Below are 24,414 nucleotides of genomic sequence, written 5' to 3' on the forward strand. Positions count from 1 at the left end.
TCAGTGACCTTTCCTAAAGTGCAAAACCATAAGCAATATGGAATTGGACATGAAGTCTCTTCAGCTTCATTTCCCGCCACTGCCCATTCGACTGTGGGGTCCAACCACCCTTAAATTACAAATATTTGTTCCCTCGACCGTCTTGCTTTTCCATTCAATCAGACTCTTTCCTTGCGTACCTGTTCTTCATAACACTACTCTCTCATTCTTATCTAAAAAGGTTTCTTAACATCTAACAACTACTCCGTTCTCCGTCTTAAAATTGGGTGCTCCTCCTCTGTGTTCCCCTAATGCCTGGGGCTAACTCCTACGTATAATAATGGTTAAAAGGATGAAATTTTAATCCGGATTCCACCACAAAATGTGTAACCTTGGGCAATGAAGATGATAATGGTTAACACTTACAAAAAGCTTAATATCTGTGGGTAAACTTTCTTAGAAGTTTATAGACATGTATATACATATACGTGTGTGTGTGTATGTGTACATATACTAACTTAATTTTTAAATTTATGAAGTATTATTGAAATCAAAGAGATAGTGATTAATAGTGCAATCTCTGCATTCAAACTCCTGGGCCAAATCCTGGTTCTTAGTAGATACTGTGGACAGGCTAGTTACTCTATGCCTTAGTTTCCTCATCTATAAAATAGAGTAAGCTAAATAACACTCCCTTGCAGAATTGTTTTATGAATAGTAAAAGATAAAATTCAAGTACCTAGCAGTAGTAATGATCATCATCATTTCATCATATAATCGTCATTTTTTCTTAATATTTTATTTTTAAGTAATCTTTACACCTAACCTGAGGCTCGAACTCACAATCCTGACATCAAGAGTCACATGTTCCATAACTGAGCCAGTCACGCACCCCTATAATCATTCTCATAACGTGCGTAGATGGAAAACTTCTTGAAGTCAGGCACTTTATTCCATTGGTGTCTATATCCTTTGTATCAAAGTCATTGAATGCCCAAATTTAATTATGTCCAATTTTAGTCATTCTATTTGCTCTATTTTATTATTAAATTGATAAAATCCCTTACTATAAACATGTAAACAATATTTTATAAATCTTACATCATAGAGCTGCCCATCATTTATTTTTTTTTTAATTTTTAAAAAAATTGTTTCAGGAGTAGAATTTAGTGATTCATCACGTATATATAACACCCAGTGTTCATCCCAACAAGTGCCCTCCTTAGTACCCATCACTCAGTTAGCAACCCCCCCCCCCCCTCCACCTCCTCTCCAGCAACTCTTAGTTTGTTCTCTATGGTTAAGAGTCTATTTCTTGGTTTGCATCTCTCCCCCAGCCGTGTTGTGTTCATTTGTTCTGTTTCTTAAATTCCACATATGAGTGAAATCATATGGTATTCATCTTTCTCTGACTTATTTTGCTTAGCATAACACATTCTAGTTCCATCCACATTGTTGCAAATGGCAAGATTTAATTCTTTTTAATTGCAGAGTAATATTCCACTGTATATATGCACCACATCTTCTTTATCCATTCATCAGTCAATGGAAATTTGGGCTCTTTCCATAATTTGGCTATTGATAATGCTGCTATAAACATTGGGGTGCATGTGCCCCTTTGAATCAGCATTTTTGTATCCCTTGGATAAATACCTAGTAGTGCAATTTCTGGATTGTAGGGTAGTTCTACTTTTAATTTTTTGAGGACCCTCCATATTGTTCTCTAGAGTGGTTGCACCAGTTTGCATTTCCACCAACAGTGCTAAAGTGTCCCCTTTCTCCCCATCCTCGCCAACATCTGTTGTTTCCTGAGTTGTTAATTCAGCCATTCTGACAGATGTGAGGTGGTATCTCATTGTGGTTTTGATTTGTATTTCTTTGATTATGAGTGATGTTGAGCATCTTTTCATGTGTCTGTTAGCCTTCTGGATGTCTTCCGTGGAAAAGTGTCTATTCATGTGTTTTGCCCATTTCTTCCCTGGATTATTTGGGTTTTTTTGGGTGTTGAATTTGATAAGTTATTTATAAACTTTGGATACTAACCCTCTATCAGATATGTCATTTGCAAATATCTTCTCCCATTCCATTGGCTGCCTTTTAGTTTTGTTGGTTGTTTATGAGCTGCCATCATTTATATTCATCTTTCATCTTTTAAAATATGCTCTTTCCTTCTGAAAAAAAAAATAAAATATGCTCTTTCCTTCTGGTTATCAGACCTTTCTCATTTAAGGTTCTCTTTTTGCTTTCCTCAACATTTACATACTCCTTGATCAAGATCATTTTTGTTCTTGGTTTCAGATATCATTAAATACTGATAAATCCTAAAGCAAAATTTCCACCTCCAACTGTAACCTGAATGTTTCTACCCAGATATCCTAAAATAACTTCAAAGGCAGCAAATCCAAAACTTAATCTTATCTCCAAAACTGCTTGTTCCACCTAAATACTTACCTATCTATATTAGTGGTGTGTCCCAAGACCCACCTGATGCCCCAAGTTAGATACCTCAATTACCTTCAACTCTAACTTTTGACCTACTCTCTGGAATCTGACCTTGACCTTTCCTCTCTATTGATACTGCCTTATCTTTCAACTGAAATAATGCCACTGCCTTCCCAATGCCCTTTTTGCCTCCATTTTCTTTTCCTTCTGATCTGTCTTCTGTACTGCTGTCATAATTTTCACCAAATATTTTTCTAAATCAGAAATCTGACCATTCTCCTCAAATGTATTACTCACCACAGAAGTCTTCTCTTCCATGGCTTGACATTGTCTATGAAATAATGTCCATACATTTGCAATCTCATTCCCTTCACCCCATCTTACAGTGTGTGCTGGTAAATGTTTAACAACCAGATCTCCAGTAAAAAAAAAAGTTCTGATTTGTAGTGCTTACCACAGTTATAAATATAGTCACAAAGGGCAATTTCAAGCTATCCTGAAGTCACCAAACACTGAACACAGAATTGGGAAGAGATGCATGCATTTGGTTCTCATGAACTAGTAGGAGCCAACTTCAGAATAAAACTGTTCAGTAAAGACTCTGATTCTATTTACCTTCACACCATGCACTCTCCCCTACAAGATTTTAGCACGAATAATCTCAAGCATGTACTACTTCTGTTAAATATAATGTAACTGAGAAAATTTGAAGATGTAACTGGCTTTACTGAAGAAACAATAATTGGCTTTACTGAAAGATTCATGAACTAGGCAGCATCCAATCTAGCAACTAGAGGGGAACTCCAAGGAGAGGTGTTGTACAAAATGGAAGGTTTTTATAGGAAGGAGGGTGGGGCTGGGAATGCAAGCGGTCCAGCCACTCTGGAAAACAGTATGGAGGTTCCTCAAAAAGCTAAAAATAGAACTACCCTATAGGACCCAGCAATTGCACTACTAGGCATTTATCCACAGGATACAGGTGTGCTGTTTCGAAGGGACACATGCACCCCCATGTTTATAGCAGCACTATCAACAATAGTCAAAGTATGGAAAGAGCCTAAATGTCCATCAATGGATGAATGGATAAAGAAGATGTGGTATACATATATATATATATACAATGGAGTATTACTCGGCAGTCAAAAAGAATGAAATCTTGCCATTTGCAACTACGTGGATGGAACTGGAGGGTATTATGCTAAGTGAAATTAGTCAGAGAAAGACAAAAATCATGACTTCACTCATGGGGACTTTAAGAGACAAAACAGATGAACATAAGGGAAGGCAAATAAAAATAATATAAAAACAGGGAAGGGGACAAAACAGAAGAGACTCATAAATATGGAGAACAAACTGAGGGTTACTGGAGGGTTTGTTGGAGGGGGGATGGGCTAAATGGGTAAGGGGCACTAAGGAGTCTACTCCTGAAATCATTGTTGCACTGTATGCTAACTAATTTGGATGTAAATTTAAAAAAATAAAAAATAAAACAAGTTAATTAAAAAAAAAAAAGGAAGGAAGGTGGGGCAAGAAGATATTGGCAAAGGACAAGAAAGGATTGTTTCAGGCAAGGTCATGTTCCCTGAAGGTGAAGGGCATGGGGTCTTATTAGGTGGATTACGTCATCTTCCTTTTTTCCGGGGGGGGGGGGTGGAAATGGAGGGTCCGTGTGACAGATTACCTCTTTGGTGCTGATCAGAAAATTCCTGACTGATCAGTTAAGACTATATTTCCCGAGGGAGTTTTAAACTTTAATTAGGTTAGTTATTAAGCATTGGTTTTATGACATGGCCTAGCACAAATGATTTCATTTTGGGCATATGTCTTTTTTCTTTTCTTTTTTTAAATGTTTATTTGTTTATTTTGAGAGAGAGAGAGAAGACATGCAGGGGAGGGGCAGAGAGAGAGAGAGAGAGAGAGAGAGAGAGAATCCCAAGTAGGCTCCATCACAGAGCCCAAAGTGGAGCTCAGTCTCACGATGGTGAGATCGTGACTGAGCTGAAATCAAGAGCCAGATGGATGCTCAACCAACTGAGCCACCCAGGTGCCCCTCTATGGTTTCCTTTTTAACACTTTTCATGTACATGTATATTTTGGCAATGTATAATTGTTACCTGAAACTGTGTCCACCTCTTGGTTGGCAGTGAGCCAAAAGACACAACCAATACAAAAAATAAGAAAAGGAAAGGTTTTACTTGCAAGAAGTGAAGGAGACCACCAAGGATCTTTCCCAAAGCAGTGTCTCCTGAACAACAAAACTGGGGGAGTTATAACTTAAGAGTGCATAGATATTCATGAAGTGGCTTGTGCAATGGGGAATACAGCATAGAACTGGAGCAAAAGTTATTTTAAGGTGACCAGGTCGAAGTTGGAAGGGCGGCAAGGGTTAGTATCATCAATTCTCTGGCTCTAGTTGGCTTGGTAACTGGGTGCTCAAAGGAGCTTAGATCTTGTAAAGATAACTCAAGTGTGTGAGTCAGGTCAGGCTTCACTTGTGAATATGATTAGGCTATCTCCTGGCCTTATGGTGTCTGTTATATTCTTTCAGAAGATGGCTGGGAGGCTAAAATGACTTATGTCATTTTTAGGAAGTTATGTCTGTCTTTTTCGAGACACTCCTAACTCTTTCTGCTTACATAATTTTAAAAGACTTAAGGGGCGTCTGGGTGGCTCAGTCAGTTAAGCGTCCGACTTCGGCTCAGGTCATGATCTCACGGTTCATGATTTTGAGTCCCGTATGGGGCTCTGTGCTGACAGCCCTTAGCCTGGAGTTTGCTTCGGATTCTGTGTCTCCCTCTCTCTCTGCCCCTCCCCGGCTCGTGCTCTGTCTCTCTCTTTCTCAAAAATAAATAAACATTAAAAAAATAAAATAAAATAAATAAAAGAGTTAAAAATATGACTTTGCTATAGGTACATAATAAAAAGGTGCAGCAGATTTATTTAAGTCATGTTAGTGAGTGAACTAGCTCTATATCCTATTTTGTTGGCTTTTGAGTTAATATGAGTTAATAAATCTTTGGTGCACCTTGATTATATAGTTGTCTGACGGTCATGTTTTTAACTTTCTAGAAATTATACTTTAATAATTAAAAAGCAATTAAGAGAAATGTAAACTAATATAAAACACTGAATTTGTAGTGGTTTTGTGACATTATATGTTCTCTCAATCCAGGGAGAGAAAAATTGAAGATGCATTTTCTCAGTAAAAAGATATTATTGAAAAGAAAACCACAGGCTCAAGGTAGAGTCAGTTGCCCACAGCAAACCAAGACCTAATTGCAGTTTCAACCTCTCTAGGTGTGGAATTTTAAGCCAATTAGCCTGGAATTTTCTGATCTGCACCAATGAGGTAATCTGTTACTCAGGAGGTCCTTCCACCTGCCACTCCCCTCCCCCAAGATAAAGTAATCCACCTAATAGGACTCTGCCTTTCCCTCTAAGGAAAGGTGACCTTGACTGAAACTTTTCTTTCTTTCTCCCTTTCTTTCTCTCTTTTCTTGCTAATAGCTTTCTGCCTCACCTTCCTTCCTATAAATACTTCCCATTTTGTATAACTCCTCTCCTGGGATCTTCCTTCTACTTGCTATGTGGGATGATCCTCCATTCATGAATTGCTTAATAAAGCCAATTAAATTCTCAGATTTGCTTAGTTGAACTTCTTAAAAAATACTATAACTAGAGTTATTAAGCTGTGAGATTCTTTGACACTTACTACTTTCAGGTTTTTTACTTATTTACTTATTTATAAGTAGGATTCATACCCAGTGCAGAGACCATCATGGGGCCTGAACTCACGACCCTGAGATCAAGAACTGAGCTGAGATCAAAAGTTGGACGCTTAGCCAACTGAGCCACCCAGGTGCCCCTCGTATTACTTTGAAAAGGAATCCAGGTTTTGTTCTAGCCACAACAGTAAGCCACTTGCCATTTATAAGCCATGAATTTTGACACTCCCACCTGCTTGAAACATCCTCTTCTAGGTAGTGAATTAATAATAATAGCTTCCATTCTATTGTGTCGGGCACTCTCTTAAGTACTCAACCTTCATTAGCTTGGTTTAATCTCCACAGCAACTATCACGGAGCCTGAGAGTTTCCATACTCCTACAATCACATAGCTAAAAATCTGCAAGGCTAGGTTTTATATACAAATCTTGGACTTCAAGGTCTGTTCTGGTAACACATTAGGCTGATTTAGTCTCATTTTTGAAATAACATCTCCACTGTAAATCTGCCAATGACTCAAGGTTGAAGGAATCATTTCTTCCTTTGTGTTCTCACACACTTTGCTTCTGTTTTCAACAACGCTAATGATAACAATGACATTATTAAGAGCTTGTCATGTGCGGAGCACTTTGCTGAAAACTTTATATGCATAATCTCATTTAGACCTCATAAAGCGCTGAGTTAGAAAGTTTTAATATTATTTCCAATAGATGAGATAACTGAGGCTGACAGATTAAATGATTTCCGCAAGTTTACATAGCTACAAAACGGCTGAGATACCACTTGGCCCATAGACTAATGACATAGCTCAAGGTCTTAGCACTAAGACCTTGCTAGGCTGTTAACTCTTTCATGACGGAACAGGTTTTTTTGTCCCCCCCCCCTCCCCCCCGCCAACAGTTTTTTTGGGGGGCTTTGTTTAGGTAATCCTAGATACTTGAATAGTGCTTAGGTTATAGTGCATGATAGTTAACCATCTCCTTTCCTCTTTAAAAAAGGCCAGGTTGTTAGACTAGGTGAGAACTATTCCCACTCCTCCATACATAACCACATTCTTCCTGATACATTCCTGAGAGGTAGTCTAATTTCTTTCCCTCCTTTAGACATCACTGGGTGATCATTTTCACCTCAGAAAGTGTTGGTTTAAGGCTGAGGGGGAGGAAGGATGGAGTTCAGAGCTGTAATCGTTCTCCCTATTTCAGGAATTTCCTTTCATTTCATAGAAATTTTCAAGTGAAATTTTACATTCTGATTTCCTTAGGTACAACAACCTAAAGAGATGAGTAAGGAATACATTATTAACCTATTTTATGGATGATTAAACCAAAGCGAAAAGTAAGGAAATTATTTTCTCCACCCTAATGCGGCTAGAATAAAATATAGCTAGGACTTGAATTTAGGACTTCTAATTCCTAGGTCCTGGAATCTTTTAAGATAAGTTGTCAACTTTTACTTCCTTTAGGATTGGAATCACCAGAGGAAACATTAAATTATAGCATTGAGGGGTGGGGGGAAGGAGGGAGCAGTATATCTTAGCAAAGGGGAAGAAACTGAGGCAAGAATATGAAGAAAGCTGAGTAGAGCAGGTAGAGAGCAGTGCATGCAGGGCAGTTTGTGGAGTAAATTATGAAAAATGAAAGACGAGTAGGATGTGGAAGGAACACTTGGTGATGGAGACCGGAACAAGACCAGAGAGTGGAGAGGGAGGACTGTAAAGCGCAAGAATGTTCCGGGACTGGGAGTCGAAACACCCAGTGGCGTCAAGGGAGCGGAGGACGCACGCCCAGCCCCGGGCAAGGGTGGCGGGGCAGCACCCCTCCTGCGCCTGCCGGAGCCCGCTTAGCTCCGCCCCGCGCGGAGTCCGCGCCGCCCCGCCCTCCCCCAGGTCGCTTAGGTGATGCTGCAGCCAAGATGGCGCCGGCGGCAGCCACGGAGGCTTGAGCGCGATGCTCCCGGTCTTCCGCAGCAGCGGCGGCGGCTGTGGCCTCGGCCGGGGCGTCCGGTCTCTCCCGGGCGTGAGCGCTCAGGCGACTCTCCTCCGGCCGGGTTAGCCCGGGTAACGAAGAGGCAGCCACGAAGAGAGGAGGCAGTGAGAACCGCAGAAAGAGAGCGGCGCCTCCTGCCCCGGCACCATGGCTGGGCTCATCAAGAAACAGATCCTGAAGCACCTCTCCAGGTCAGCAAGAGCTTCGGGTGTCGGGTGGGGGCCAGTCCGCCTCCGCCCTAGCCGGCACCGGAGGTTGCTTGCAGCCTCGGGGGCGGCGGGGACGGGCAGCCGTGTGGGAGGCGACTCTTGAGCTCCCGGATCCAGCCGAGGCTGGGTTCGCCGCCCCGATCTCCCGTCGCCTGCGGCGTCCGGCGCCGGCCTCACGAGTCGGCCCCTTGGACGGCTTCTCCCCCACCCCGCTCGCAGAGGAGCGTGGAGGGCGGCCGGGGGAGGCATCGGGCTGAGATCGCTCCCCCACGCGGCGTCTGGGGGCGTCCCGGGGACCCCGCTTGGGTGGTCCTGTGCGGAGGCTGGGGTTGATTTTTGTGGCAGCGTGAACCCGAGCTCGGTGCTCGGCTCCCTTCGGAGCAGAGCGGTTCCGTTAACCGAGGGCGTCTGGAGCAGTGTGGACTCTTTGGGCTGAGGCTTGTCTTGTCCGTGAAATGTTAACCTTGTTATTTTCTGAATTCACCCCCACCTCGCCGGCCCGCTCTGATGCATTAGAGGGTGTGCCTGTTTGCACAGTTAGGATTTGTTTTAGGTAAATAGCCAGAGTTTTCAGCTTTGGCAAGTTCTTTCTGGAATCGTTTTAGCTCCACATCATTCTTGCAAAAACAGTTTTTTGCTTTTTAAAATTTGAGGTCTGTGAATTCAGGGATTCAACATCTGCGGTGATAAACACAATACTTGTCATTCTTTCCATTTCATAACGCGGTTTTAGTCAGAAACATGACTCAGTAAAGCTGGCAGTTTGTTACTTCTGGCTTCTCCATATTTGTCTCAAGACACAGGCTAAATGTGGGATCTTGTTTCCAACTTGTTAACAGCGAATTCTAAGCACTTGGTTATGGCCCTTTTCTCTGTTATTAGTAAGTTAATGATATTAGGAGAGAACTTGGGTATACTGGTATGTTTATATGGTAAAGAAAATTCTTGATTCTCCAGATCGTTGAGTACCACAGGTTGTATTTTGGGGAATAATATCAATATTTCTGTGAATCAGCAAATGTTTCCTTTACTTAAAACATTGAATAGAATGTAACATCGTTTTTTAAATATAGCAAATTATAGCAGCATTTATGAATATACATTTCTGAATATTAGCATTAATTGGAAAGTTTTTATATTGTACCTTACGGTCCAATACTGAATTACCTTGTTTTGGAAAAAGGTTTTATCTTTACCTTTTAATTAGTATTTAGGTAACGTCTGACTTATCAGATGTCCTTCAGCCTTTGTCATACTCTGTTTCACGAGAAAATTCAGAACTACAGAAAATGATTTGTCCTCTTCCTCTTCCAAGGATGATGGTACATAGCTAGTTTCATTCCAGGTGCATGGGAGAAAAGTTAATTCAGTCAGTGAGTGGCTTAGGGCGTCAGTTTAATTCTCTTGTAGAGCTCTAGTTGAGAAAGACTCTTAAAAATTAATAGCAACGGTGATGGCTTACTTCACAAAAGAGACCACGAATACACATTCAGAATTAGGTTCTTAGTACTTTTTCATCTGTATGATTTCTAATAGCTGTGCGGTAAATAGTAATGATATTTTCAGAGGTGAGGGGTTTTGTTCTTGCACCTTTGGCTCTTCTTTTTTCTTTCTTTCTTTCTCTTTCGACTTCGAGTTGACACACAATGTGAAAATTAGTTTCAGGTGTGTAGCATAGTAATTTGACAACTCTATCGGTTATGCTATGCTTACCACAAGCGTAGCCACCATCTGTCACCATCCAGCATTATCACAGTACCATTGACCGAATTTCCTATGTTGTGCCTTTCATCTCTGTGATTTATTCATTACATACTGGAAGCTTGTACCTCCCACTTCCCTTCACCTATTTTGCCCATCCCCCAGCCTTTAGTTTGGCAACCATCAGTTTGTTCTTTGTATTTATGGATCTGGGTCTGCTTTTTGTTTGTTTTCTTCTTTAGATTACACATATAAGTGAAATCATATGTTACTTGTTTTTCTCTGGGTGACTTATTCCACTTAGCGTAAAACCTTCTAGGTCCATGTTGTTGCAAATGGCAGGATCTCATTCTTTTTTGTGGCTGAGTACAGAGATGAGTTTTTGAAACACTTGACTTTTTAGTTATTTCATATTTCAAAACTTAACTGAGATAAATGAAGAGTGTCAAATTCATATTCTTGGTTAATGTATTAATCTTACTGCTATTACTATTAACTCTTAAGAAAAATAAAGTTTTTTATGAATTTAAAGGACAATAGGTGAAACGAGATGGATATTATAATAAATTACAGTTATTCAAGTAGTGATGAACTTTTGAAATTAGCTGGGTCAAGCTTAATTTTGCAACTTAATCAGTAATAAAGATGTCTCTATATTGATATAATCATTGGTGGACAGTTTAATAATGTTTAACAGGAAATAGAACAACACATTACCTTCCAATAATAGACATTGCTTATGGCCAGTGGATACCCCTCATGATGTCTTCTCAAAGGAGGCCTTATGTGACCACCCTTCCCATTCTTCTCTGCCCATATGTATGCTTGGTCTTTGTCTTCTCCACTTGAATGTAAAACTACATGGTGGCAGGGAGTTTAAGTCTAGCATAACATAGGCACTCAACAACTTTTTTTTTTTTTTTTAAATAAATGGCACCAAAGCATTGACTTTCCCTCACATTTTTTTAACTAAGACTATATGCCACCAATATTACTACAGGTATTGAGTATGACCACTTTCCTTGTGGTTTTAGGAAGCAGTGGGTAATTGAATCATTGAATAAATATGCCTTTGTTGTCCTGGAAAGGAAGGACTAGGAAAATGACCCTTTCTATATGGGGTCTTCTAATAAGGAAAAAGACTATATAGAAACCAACAGGAAAAAGAGAATACTTACTCTGAGCCTTGAGATTGAAGTATGGTGAAATTTTAACAGTAAAACCAGTGTTGGTGTGCTCAGGTCATGATCTCACAGTTTGTGAGTTCAAGCCCTGCATTGGGCTCTCTGCTGTCATCTGGGAGCCTGCTCTGGATCCTCTGTCTTCCTCTCTCTCTCTGCCCCTCCCCCACTTGTGCACATAGGTTCTTCCTCTCAAAAAATAAATTTAAAAAGTAAAATAATGTTTAAAAAAAAAAAAGTGTTACCCAGATATAGGAACTTGAGACTCTGGTATGTGAGAAAAGTATAGAAGAGAAATTATTTAAAAAAAATTTTTTTTTAACGTTTATTTATTTTTGAGAGAGAGACACGAAGCGTGAGTGGGTGAGGGGCCAAGAGAGAGGGAGACACAGAATCTGGAAGCAGGTTCCAGGCTCTGAGCTGTCAGCACAGAGCCTATTGTGGGGCTCGAACTCACTGCCAGATCATGACCTGAGCCGAAGTTGGATGCTCAACTGACTGAGCCACCCAGGCGCCCCTAGAAGAGAAATTCTTAAGAGATTAATAAATGCTTTAAGAAAATGCTAAACTATTTGAGAAGTGTAAGTCTGTATACTTGTCCCTGCCTAATTGTTTAGTTTGTAAACCAACCATGTGTTGCATTGTTAATGAAATTGGTTATGTACTTGGAACTGATCTGAAACTGAACAGAGAGAGAAAGAGAGAGAGAGCGCTCACAAGGGCAAGGCTGAGAGGGCAAGGAGTATGTGGGGAGGGGGGGGGTTGAACTAGTTACATTTTAAGAGAAGTGAAACAGGAAAAGTCTTTGAAGAGAAATTACAGTGATCTTTCATACTACAACAAGCACAGAATATATTTTGGAGTCTTTTCCAGGAGAGGATTTTTTCCCCCAAGGGAATGGAGAGTTCTAAAGAAAAGTTATAACAAATATAAGAAAGGAAATAGAACAAAAGCTACCTTTCAAGGCCTCATTATCTGTTACTGTGGCATTTGTACTTGTATGCTAGAGCAAAGGAGAAGAGGAGGAACATAGAAGCTGGAAGATGGAGAATAGTATATTTAAGCCAGGACCTGAAAAGGAGTAGGGAAGATTCAGATACAAATGCTCCTTCTCCTGGGGTGCCTGGGTGGCTCAGTCAGTTAAGCTTCTTTATTTTAAAAAGAAAAATTTTTTTTCATTACTTATTTTTGAGAGAGAGAGAGAGAGAGAGCATGAGTAGGGCAGGGGCGGAGAGAGGAAGACACAGAATATGAAATAGTCTCCAGGCTCTGAGCTACCAGCACAGAACCTGATGTGGGGCTTGAACTCACGAACTTAGATCATGACCTGAGCTGAAGTCAGATACTCAACTGACTGAACCACCCAGGCGCCCCCCCGCCCCCCACCTTTTTTTTGGGTCAGTTAAGCTTCTGACTCTTGGTTTAGACTCAGGTCATGATCTTGGAGTTTGTGGGTTTGAGCCCTGGCTGGGCTCTGCACTGATAGAGCTTGGGATTCTCTCCCTCTCTCTGCCCCTCCCCTGCTTGAGCTCTCTTTTTCTCTCAAAATAAACAAACTTAAAATGCTCCCTTTTCCCTTCTCCCGCCCCCCCCCCCCCCATGCTTTCCCTTTGGCTTATACCAACTTGTGCTGGACACAAGGTTTACTGGACATGAGAGCTGGGAAGACGGACTTTGACCACACATGGGTGGAGTCTTTGTATAAAGTTTAAAGCTGTGGTTTTCAATTAGAGGTGATTTTGCCCCTTAAGGGACATTTGGCAATGTCTGGAGACATTTCCTATTGTCACAACTTTGGGGGTGGTGGTGTAGAGGCCAGGGATGCTGTTAAACATCCTGTAGTGCATGGCACAGTCCCCACAGCAAATAATTATTTGGCCCAAATGTCAATAGTTTTGAGGTTGAGAAACTGGCTTGAAGTATACAAATGTGTCAGATGATTGAACTAAGGTACTGTGCTGCTTAAGGTTATTTTGTCTGCAAACAGCAAAAACCTCCAACTTAGGTAATAAGGGAAATGTAACAGAAAACTTCTGGCGTGGGTCACAAAGTGTGGGAAAGGCAGGACCTTAACCAGCTCCTAAAACCTCATTGGACAAGGTAATTCTTTGTTGTGAATTGCTGCGCTGTTTTTGTAGGATGTTTAACAGCATCTCTGGTCTCTACCAGATGCCAGTAGCACTCACAGCCTTGACAATGAAAAATTCTCCAGGCATTGCCAATTGTCTCCTGAGAGTAAAATGTCTCTCAGTTGAAAACCACTGCTTCCACCTCTCACAACTCCTAATCTGTGATCTTTTGTGTCAAGTTTTAGATTCTTGGGGGAGAGAATTTGTTTGGCCCACTTCTACTTGCCCGTGGATCAGTAACAAAGGTAAAGGGTCATAAAGCAAAGATACAGTCATAGGGAGACCTATTTTGAGTCAGGTTTGCAGTTTCATTTGGTGTCTTTAATAGGCACTGAACTAAATTAGATTTCAGAGGGTCTTATTTGCTATATAAAAGAAATTGAACTTCATCCCAGGAGGTGACTGCTAATAAAGAATTCCGGACAAAAGAGGGACATGATCATTAAAAATGCTTGGTTATCAGTTTGGTTTTTGCAATCCAGGGTTCAGGAGCAGTCAACTGGGGTGGAAATATAGAGTCTGTAGAGGGTCTCTGTTTAACTAAGTAGAAAAGTAATGTATTAGAAGGATATCAGTACCCGCAGAATTTATGGGCCATACTTGGAAAGGGATTAGATCCAGGCCAGTTCCAAGGATCTAGGTAGGAGAACCCACTGGATAGTCTCAACAAGATATGTTCCCTAAACTAAGGGGAAGGAGCAAATAGAGTGGCTTGAGAAGATTGTTGAATATTTGGAATATTTGTTAGGGAGATTAGGAGTAGTCAAACACTTGCCAGATCTTGTGACTGAATGGCAAGGTGATAGAGAGTTTAGGGTGCCTCACAGTGTATTCGTGGAATAGCTTAAACTGTGTGGGGGAGAAAAGGGGGGAGCAGTAGCTGATAGTCTGGAAAGAACCATCAAAGGATTGGAAATTTTATCTGGTGGGAGAGCAGTTGAGGAAAACAAATGAGAGAACTGGAAGGATTGGGGATTTTGTCTGAAAGTGTCATATTAAAGTTCAAAATTTTAGAGGAGGATTAGACCTAGTTTAGGGCAAGGTATTCATTAAGGCCATGGAACTGAATTGCTGAAGAGAAGTTAAGGTGCATATAATTGGAGATGATTACTGCTAGGTCTGGAATCATTCCTGAATTAAACATTCTTAAGAGGAAACACAACATTATTCAGACTATCATATTATTTTTCGAATGATAATTTTGTATACTTATTGATGGGGTAATTACATCGTTCACTTTTAAGGCAAAACTCAATAAATAATTTTGAGAGTTTATGTTTATCAGATCCTTGAATGCTAGGCATTGGAGATACAAAGATGGGCATGACACGGTCTCACCTCTTAGGAATCTTCAGCAATTCCTATCTGGGTATAGGATCACTAAATATAGCTGATTTCTAGAATTTTACTGCCACATGAAATTTGCGAGGTTTGATTTACTTGGATTGGTCAACTGAGAAAAAAATAGAGCTAATTATTACCTTTTAGGATTAGAAATAAATTTACTTTGTAAGTTTGGTGATTTTTTTTTTATTTTTGATTAAAAAAAATTTTTTTTTAATCTTTATTTATTTTTGGAGAGAGACAGAGACAGAGTGTGAGTGGGGGAGGAACAGAGGGAGGGAGACACAGAATCTGAAGTAGGCTCTAGGCTCCGAGCTGTCAGCACAGAGCCCAATGCGGGGCTCAAACTCTCAAACTGTGAGATCATGACCTGAGCTGAAGTCAGATGCTTGACTGACTGAGCCACCCAGGTGCCCCAGTTTGGTGACTTTTTTAAAAGTAATTTTTAGTTAAGTTGACAGTATTTAAAAAAAAATAACCTCCAATACTGTTGATTTTGACACTAGATATGTAACAGTTGTTTATTTAACAAATATTTACTAAGTGCTACTTTGTACCAGGTACTAGTCCATACTGCTGTGGCAAGAATCCCTGCCCTCAGTAGAGTTTACATTTTAATCAGAGGAGGCTGATAATAAAAAAGTAAAGGACATTGTATCAGTTTGTGGCAAGTGCTATTTTAAAAAATAACACAGTGGGGGGTGGGGGGGGTGCCTTGGGTGGTTTAGTCAGTTAAGCTTCCAACGTCAGATCAGGTCATAATCTCAGTTCCATGTGTTCGAGTGCTGCAACAGCTGCTCTGCTGTCAGTGTGGAGCCCACTTCAGATCCTCTGTCCCCCCCTCTTTCTGTCCCTCCCCCACTCATATTCTGTCTCTTTGTCAAAATAAATAAATAAATAACTTAAAAAATTTTTTTTTTAGATAACACAGGGAAAGTGGATAGGAAGTGCAGGGAGGTAGGGATGGAGTTTGCAACTTTATTTATTTTTTAATGTTTGTTTTTGAGAGAGAGAGTGTGTGCACTTGGGAGGGGCAGAGAGAGAGAGAGAGAGGCAGACACAGAATCTGAAGCACGCTGCTGCCAGCACAGAGCCCAACGCGGGGCTCGAACTCATGAACCGTGTGTGAGATCATGACCTGAGCCAAAGTCGGACACTTAACCTGACTGAGCCACCTAGGTGCCTGGAGTTTGCAGTTTTAAATCTGGTGATCAAGAAGTCCTAATTGAGAAAGTGGTATTTGAGAAAAGATATGAAAGAGGTGGTGGAAGCAAATGCAAAGATCCAAATATGGAAGCTTGCTTGTCACTTTTGAAATATAGGCCACCAACATGAGTGAAGTAGAGTGAGGAGTGAAGGAAGATGAGGTCAAAGAGAAAATAGGGCCAGACCTTGTGGGGCCTTGTAATAACTTTGGCTTTTACCCTGAGTAAGGTTGGAAGCCGCTGGAAGGCTTTGAGCCAAGTATCACTCTGCAGCTATGTGGGAAATAAATAATAGGAGGACAAGGGCAGAAGCAGGAGTCCAATTAATAGTGTTAACAAGGCTTCGCCTGGGTGGCTCAGTCGGTTAAGTATCCGACTTCAGCTCAGGTCATAATCTCAAGGTTCGTGGGTTTGAGCCCCTCATCAGGCTCTGTGCTGACAGCTCAAAGCCTGGAACCTGCCTCAGATTCTGTTTCCCTCTCTCTCTGCCCCTCCCCCACTCGTGCTTTGTCTCTCTCTCTCTCAAAAATAAACATTAAAAATAAATAAATGTGTTAACTATCCAGGTGAGAAAGGGTTTGGCTTGGACCTAGGTCAATGCAGTGGACTTATTGAGATATAGTAAGGTTCTAGATGTATTTCAAAGGTAGAACCACAGGATTTTCTGACAGATAAGATGTGGCTTGAGAGAGAAAGAGTGGTCATGACATAAACAACTGACAAGATGGAGTTGCTGTTAACTAAGTAGAAGACTGCAGAAGGGACAGACTTATGGTAGAGGGCTGAAGAGTTTGGTTTTGGATGTATCAATTTGAATGCCTGTTAGATATCTGAATGGAGATCCCTTTTATTTGCGAACTGATTTAAGACTACACATTTTATTTTAGTCTGCTCTTCTGTAAAATGGAAGTTTATGCAGAATGACCTTCAAAGTCCCAAGGAGCCATAAGACCAAGAAAAACACTGCCAAGTTCAGCTTGATGGGAAATAGTTTTATTAAGGGGACTTATGGACAGAAACATGTCTTGGGTGGCTGCAAGGCGGGTAGATCTCCACACCCCACTTCCTGTAAAACCTGCTTTTATAGCTCTAGAGGCTAGGGAGTACATACTAGGAGACCACCAGGGAGGAAACTGAGAGAATGGGTATGTGATATAGTCAAACTTCCAGAGCAGATAAAAAAAATGTTGTGTATCTGAAGGATGTACTTAAGGGTGCTGTCAAACAAAAGGAAAGAATGAGGGTGGGGCCTATTATCAAGAAGGCTTCAGATCACAGAGCAGTCATCATGGTATCAGTATGGTTTACATGGCTAGCGGCACCAATGCCAAGTGCTTTGTGTGTGGTTGTGCTTTGATTCATACCGTGCATAATTACAGCGAAGTGAATTGTGAAATGAATTTTAAGGGGTAGACTTTATTATGTTGTATTTTTTGTTGTTAAGCACACTATGTAGAGGTACTGAGCAGGTGCCCATTTCTTTCACACTAATTTCCAACTAAAACCAGATATTCTTTGAAAGTTAGTTTCAGGAGATTGATTTGCAAACGTTAGTTGAAAGGGGACGTGGATGCCTGGTCCATTGGATGTTGTAATATTACCATTCTAGAATCAGAATGGGTTTGTTCCACTCCCTGAGACAAATTATTAAAATGCTGAGATTTGTGATTTGCCCAAGGTTTGACAGGGTAGTGTTGACTGGTTAAGTCACTGATCCAGTAGCCTTTGAATTTGATTATTCTATGCTGCCTGCTCAGGCTGATGTTCCTACCTAACAGTTTGCTTTTCTTTTACTCAATTTCAGCATTTATTTATTTACTTATTTTTAAATAAATAATTTTTTTAATGTTTATTCCTTTTTGAGAGAGAGACAGACAAAGCTTGAGCGGGGGAGGGGGACACAGAGAGGGAGACACAGAATTTGAAGCAGGCTCCAGGCTCAGCTATCAGCGCAGAGCCCAAAGCAGGGCTCAAACTCATGAACCGTGAGATCATGACCTGAGCTGAAGTCCGACACTCACCCAACTGAGCCACCCAGGCGCCTCTCAGCATTTATTTATTGTAAAATTTCAATCTTAGTATTTTGTGGTGTTTCACCATCCTGTTGCAGTATCCTTTAGGAGATTCTTTTATTATTTGGGAATTTTTTGACTCTGTAGTCCTTTGAAGCTTGGGAAACATAGTCTTTTGACTTAGCAATTCTGTGACATTGGGAAAGCACAATTTCTCCATTTCTTTATACTTGCATAATTTTTTTGCAATATTTCTTTTTGCAATATTACACTTTGCCTTAATACTGCAGTTTCCAATCTAAACATTTCCTTAGTAAGTTGATCTCCTATGAGTTCTATATGTACTATATTCTGCATATTATATTGCATATATTAGGATGAATAATTTGATATATCTGTTAAATATTGGTATTTAACCAGTTGGTATTAGTGACTGAGCTCAGATGAACGTAAGTAACAGGTGGAAGACTTCATGAGTATTTCCATGAGTGAAATATGAGCAGTTATCACATCAAGACCAAGTTATTAAAACAAAATTGAGAGCTGCAGCAAATATGATTCAGGATATAATAATTATTGTTTATTTTTTCCAGACATTAGATTTACTGTTTGTCTGTTGATTTATTTTGAGATTTCTCCAAGCCAAAATGAATGTTATATATAAATTTTGAATCTCTAGATTAGTCTATTCTTTAAGACTTAATTTTAACTATATGTTTATGTACTCTTTTCTACCCAAAAATACCATTAAGAGAGAGCTCTCTGGCTTCTTTTTGCCACTGCTAGCATAGCATCAAGTGTTGTTTTCCTCTACTGTCATGTCTTTGTAAACCTTTTGTTTTTGTAATTTTATTGTTAGGAATTAATATTTAGAGGTAAACTTAGAAATACCAGAAAATTCAGTCATTTTTAAATTTGGTAAAACTGTACTGTTAGATGTTAAATTCAGTTTCTGTTCCTAAGTTTTCTTCTGCTATGATGCAACTTCATATATAAGCTACACTATAAAAAAGGGTCATCATAAAATATGATTTATATTATTTTTAAGATTATAGGTATAATTATTCCTACTGATAAATCATTTATTTATTCTTTCTACCAATACTTAAAGAGGATCTATTAGATATATAATTAAAATTAAGAATCTAGAAATGCCTTCTGAAAACAGTATGGTAGATGAGCAAATAGAAATCAAGGTAAAAAGTGAGTCTTAAGAGAGAGGCACAAAGTACTATATGCAACTTTAAGAGAAATATAGACATTGAGACAGACAGAGGTGGTCTAAGTCCAGAGAAACTTATAAAGAAATAATGAAATAAAAGCACACAAACAACAGCATATCATATGTGATATAAAATGGATAGTTATTAAATCTGTTTGCTTGGACAGTGGCATGTATACCAAGGGGATATTTAAAGCAATCATTTAGAGAAGTTAAAGATACTTTAGACCTTAGAAACTTGACTGCAATTTTTCCCACTATTTTTCAATACTACACTTTTTCTCCCTTTTTTGTTTTTCACCCATCTTTTGTTGTCTTATTTATTGCAGCCAGATTGTCTACATTGCTTCCTGACAGGTCACCCTCTTGTGCTTCATTTTACAGGTACATCTTACACAGGCAGCTTTAACTAGGCTAGTCTTCCCTGGTCTTTTTCATTTTTTAACTCCTTTAGGTCTTAAAATATATTGTTTTATTACAATAAAAGTTTTATGCCTTTAGTTCTACAGATTGCCATCTCTGTTTAGTTTTAATTAATTATTATTACTTTTTTAAAAGTAGACTCCATGCCTAACAAAGGGCTGACCTCAGGAGTAGCATGCAGGTGCCCCCTAGATTGTCCTCTCTTTAAGCACAGAATCACCCTGATAGACTGAATTCTGAAGGCAGCGATTATACTTCTCTTATTCGCTGTTGTACCTTTAGCATCTGCCACAGTACTGTTGTATGTAGTAGTTGTTCAGAAACATTTTCAGCTGACTGGAGAAGAGATTTATATTACTTTGGCCTTCATAGAATACACAGGATATATAGGTTGCCCCAAATACACTTTTGGCAGATGACTCACACCCCAAAAATTTAAAGTAAAAACTTTTTTTCTGATAAATACGGTAGTTCTCTGATTTGCTTTTTAGTATATATAGATATAATTTATTGCCAGATGTCTCTTTGGTTTGTGGGTTACTTTTCATAGCTAACTTTACTCTTTGGTATTCTCCATTAAATGGATTGAGGATTACAATTTTAAGTGGGTTTTTTGGCAGTTAAACTAATTTGGATAAATTTGTAAATCGCTTGTCTTTTAGAGTGCTTGTCCTAATTGGTTTCATTTGATGTTTAATTATACAGTTCAGTCTTGTATAACTTTTGTACAATAGAGCTATCTCATTTTTGTTAATATTTTTAATATAAAAAAATTTAAAAATATTTATTAGAGTAGTAGTAATACCAGTGGTAGAGAGAATGAAGGAAATCATAAATGGTTAATTTATCTTAGAATTTAAGCAGTAGTATTATTCCAGTGTGAAATACAACTGTATTTTTTAAAAGTGCATCACAGCTAAATATTTTTATCATATCATTCCTTTCCTCTTCCTTCCCTTAAACTTGCTCCCTCCTATGTCCCCTGTGTACCCATTCCCTACAGCGATCCCTGCTGGCTGTGGTGGAGATTGGTGTGCTGTGAATTTCCTAATCAAGGAATCTAAGAAACCCTGGCAACTGACTACTTGCTTTCACCAGGAATAGGGACCTTTTGTCTGAATTTCCTGCCCTCAGGTAATACCTCTATTCCCCATCATTTTGGGTTTCTTTTTCTTTTTATAAATGCAAGCGCTTATTATGCCCCACATAAAGATACTTTGAGAGTATTTTCTAATTCTTACTGTATTAGTCATACTGATCCCCCCCCCCCCCCCCGCCCCGTGTAGCTGAAGGCTCATGCAATTCCTCTCTTAGAATGTCTTTTCTAATACATGAGGTTTAGCAATGCATTTAGAGTTATAGCCAAATCTTTCTGTTGTTAAAAGAAAGTTTTATAACTTATAGTTAGCTATTTGGAAATAGTAATTAGCATTTGATGTAGTCTTTCATGGGTGAGATTTCATAGTCTCATGTAATTAATGAGGTATGAAGGCTCTTTTGATAAAGAGAATGTTTTCACCACTTTTCTTATTGAAGAACTTAAGAGTTTATTTTGTGTACTTAATGTTAATTGTAATCTTTATCAAACAGGTTTAAGTAAGTCTCAGGAATAGCAGTGAAAATAGAATTCATTTCTGAGGAATGTAAGGGCTTGTCACCCCATTTATTCCTTCCCTTCTCACCTACCCGTTTTAAAAATTTATTATCAGGGAAAGTATGTTGTAAAACCAGATACATGGAAATGGCACTGAATTTCTTTCAAGTTGGACTCAATGAAAAACCTAGAAACATATCATTGAACACTTTTAGTGCCTGGGAAATTTATCCACAGAAATAATTTGAACCTATTCTAAAAGTCTAGTAAGAAATTAGTAATTAGAGATTAACCATGATTGAGGCTCCTGGCTGGCTCAGTCAGTGGAACACGTGATTCTTGATCTCAGGGTTGTGAGTTTGAGCCCCACGGTAGGTGTAGAGATTACTTAAACAAAAAATCCTTGGGGCTCCTGAGTGGCTCAGTCGGTTGTGTCCAACTTCGGCTCAAGCCATGATCTCCTGGTCACAAGTTTGAGCCCTACATCAGGCTTTGTACTGACAGCTCAGAGCCTGGAGCCTGCTTCAGATTCTGTGTCTCTCTCTCTGCCCCTCCCCCACTCGTTCTCCCTTCTCTCTCTTAAAAGTAAATAAACATTAAAAAAATCCTTAAAAAAAAGATTAACCATAAGCAGAATTACCTAGTTACCTAGGAGTAATATGATATTTGATAAATTTACTGGCCATATGTTGGCAATTGTATGGATATGATCAATTAAATATTGTTTTCTAATATTCTTGTTTACCTTGATTCTATGCTATCATATAGGTATCTGGATCTAAACCAAAATTGCCAAGGGAAAGATGTCAAGCTTTAACCTTAAATAGACTGTTACGGAAACCTTTGTGATTATCTCTAGGATATTGATAGTTAAGGATATTGTTTATAAAGGCATTCAAAGATGGTTCTGATTTTGTATATAGTTCTAGTAAATCCCCTAGGACCTTTGTTGCTGAAGTATAGTCATAGCTGTAGTCCTTTGCTTTTTTTAATAATGATTTTTTTTAAGTTTATTTATTTTGAGAGAGAGAGCCTGCAAGAGCAGAGGAAGGGCAGAGGTAGAGAGAGAATCCCAAGAAGGCTCTACGCTGTCAGTGCAGAGCCCAACATTGGACTTGAACTCATGAATCTTTTTTTTTTTTTTTAATGTTTATTTATTTTTGAGAGAGAGACAGAGCACAAGCCAGGGAGGGGCAGAGAGAGAGGGAGACACAGAATCTGAAGCAGTCTCCAGGCTCTGAGCTGTCAGCATAGAGCCCAATGCAGGGCTTAAGCTCACGAACCGTGAGATGATAACCAGAGCCAAAGTCGGATGCTTAACTGTCTGAGCGACTCAGGCGTCCTCCAACTCATAAATCTTGAGATCGTGACTTGAGCTGAAGTCAAGAGTCAGACGCTTAACTAACTGAGCCACTCACACACCCCCTTTGCTTTTCTTAGATTACACTTCTTTAACATACTTTTTTTGCCCTGATTTGTGCTTAGCTTATTGAAGATGAGGTGTTACGATTTACACCACATTGTTTATTCAAGTCACCTACCAAACTTAATTCCTTTTTTCTCTTTATATTCTCATTTTAATCATTTATGATGCCTTTTTATTTAAATAACTCATAGATTTATCTTCTGTATCCTGAATCTAGTACATAGTAGACTAATTGGCACAAAGTAGATACCAGTAAGACTCGAATGTCTCTTTTGTTATGACCCAGATTTAACTCAGCATTTCTTGCATTACTCTTGTAAATAAGAGTAATACTTCTGGTCTAATACTTCTTTATTCCATACTTGGCAATGTTACTAGACATATCTTTCCAAAACACTAATTTTATTATTTAATTTCTTGTTAAATTTTTAAAAAATATTTATTTGAATTCTAGTTGGTTAATATACAGTGCAATATTGGTTTCAGGAGTCGAATTCACTGATTCATTACTTATATATAACACCCAGTGCTCATCACAACATGTGCCCTCCTTAATACCCATCACCCATCTAGCCCATCCCTCACCTGCTTGTCTCCATCAACCCTCAGTTTATTCTCAATTCTTAAGAGTCTCTTATGGTTTGTTACCCTCTCTTTTTTTCTTTTATTCCCCCTTCCCATATGTTCATCTGCTTTGTTTCTTAAATTCCACATATGAGTGAAATCATATGGTATTTGTCTTTCTCTGATTGACTTATTTTGCTTTGCATAGTAGTACACTCTAGCTCCATTCCTATCCTTGGAAATGGCAAGATTTCATTCTTTTTTTTTTTTTTAATGTTTATTTATTTATTTGAAGGGGGGAGGGGCAGAGAGGTGGCTGGGAGAGAGACAATCCCAAGCAATCTCTGTATTATCAGTGCAGAGCCTGACTTGGATCATGATCTTACAAACTGGGAGGTCATGACCTGAGCCAAAATCAAGAGTCAGACCCTCCACCGACTGAACCACCAATGTGCCCCAAGGTTTCATTCTTTTTGATGACTAATGTTCTATTATACACACGCACACACACACACCATGTCTTCTTTATCCATTCAGCAGTTGATGGACATTTGGGCTCTTGCCATTATCTGGCTGTTGTTATTAATGCTGCTGTAAACATTAAGGGGCACGTACCCCTTCAAATCTGTATTTTTGTATCTTTTTGGTAAATACCTAGTAGTGTAATTGCTGTGTCATAGTGTAGTTCTATTTTAGCTTTTTGAGGAATGTTCATACTGTTTTCCAGAGTGGCTACACCAGTTTGCATTCCTACCAACAGTGCAAGAGGGTTCCCCTTTTTCCACATCCTTACCAATACCTGTTGTTTCTTGTACTGTTAATGTTAACAATTCTGGCAGGTGTGAGGTGGTATCTCATTGTGATTTTGATTTGTATTTCCCTGATAATGAGTGAAGTTGAGCATCTTTTCAATGTTTTCTTTAGAAAGTGTCTATTCATGTCTTCTGCCCATTTGTCCCTGGATTATTTGGGTTTTTTTTGGGTTTTGAGTTTGAAGTTTTTATAGATTTTGGATACTAACCTTTATCAGCTATGTCATTTGCAAATACGTTCTTCCATTCTGCAGGCTGCCTTTTAGTTTTGTTGATTGTTTCCTTCACTGTGCAGAAACTTTTTATCTTGATGAAGTCCCAATAGTTTATTTTTGCTTTTGTTTCCTTTGCCTCTGTCCACTTGTCTAGTAAGAAGTTTCTGTGGCCAATGTCAAAGAGGTTGCTGCCTGTGTTCTATAGGATTTATTGGTTTCCTGGCTCACATTTAGGTCTTCAATCCA

At 39.3% G+C, this 24,414-nt stretch overlaps 1 protein-coding gene across 2 annotated transcripts in view; it reads left to right on the plus strand.

Annotated features, from left to right (window-relative positions):
* Nucleotides 1–8,020: 8,020 nt before the first annotated feature.
* Nucleotides 8,021–24,414, plus strand: part of BLTP3B (bridge-like lipid transfer protein family member 3B) — a 111,548-nt gene continuing 95,154 nt past the window's right edge. Inside the window, exons 1-2 of one of the 2 annotated variants that reach the window (XM_019446548.2) lie at nucleotides 8,021–8,322; nucleotides 20,561–20,691. Coding sequence is in view for 1 of the 2 variants with exons in the window: in XM_019446547.2 (XP_019302092.2) it covers nucleotides 8,279–8,322 (44 nt within the window). In the remaining variant the exon portion in view is untranslated. The remainder of the gene's footprint in view (nucleotides 8,323–20,560; nucleotides 20,692–24,414) is intronic. The other variant, XM_019446547.2, reaches the window with a different exon arrangement.

Source organism: Panthera pardus, unplaced genomic scaffold (assembly GCF_024362965.1).
Source record: "Panthera pardus isolate Hobbes unplaced genomic scaffold, ASM2436296v1 HiC_scaffold_6, whole genome shotgun sequence".
Lineage (NCBI taxonomy): Eukaryota > Metazoa > Chordata > Mammalia > Carnivora > Felidae > Panthera > Panthera pardus.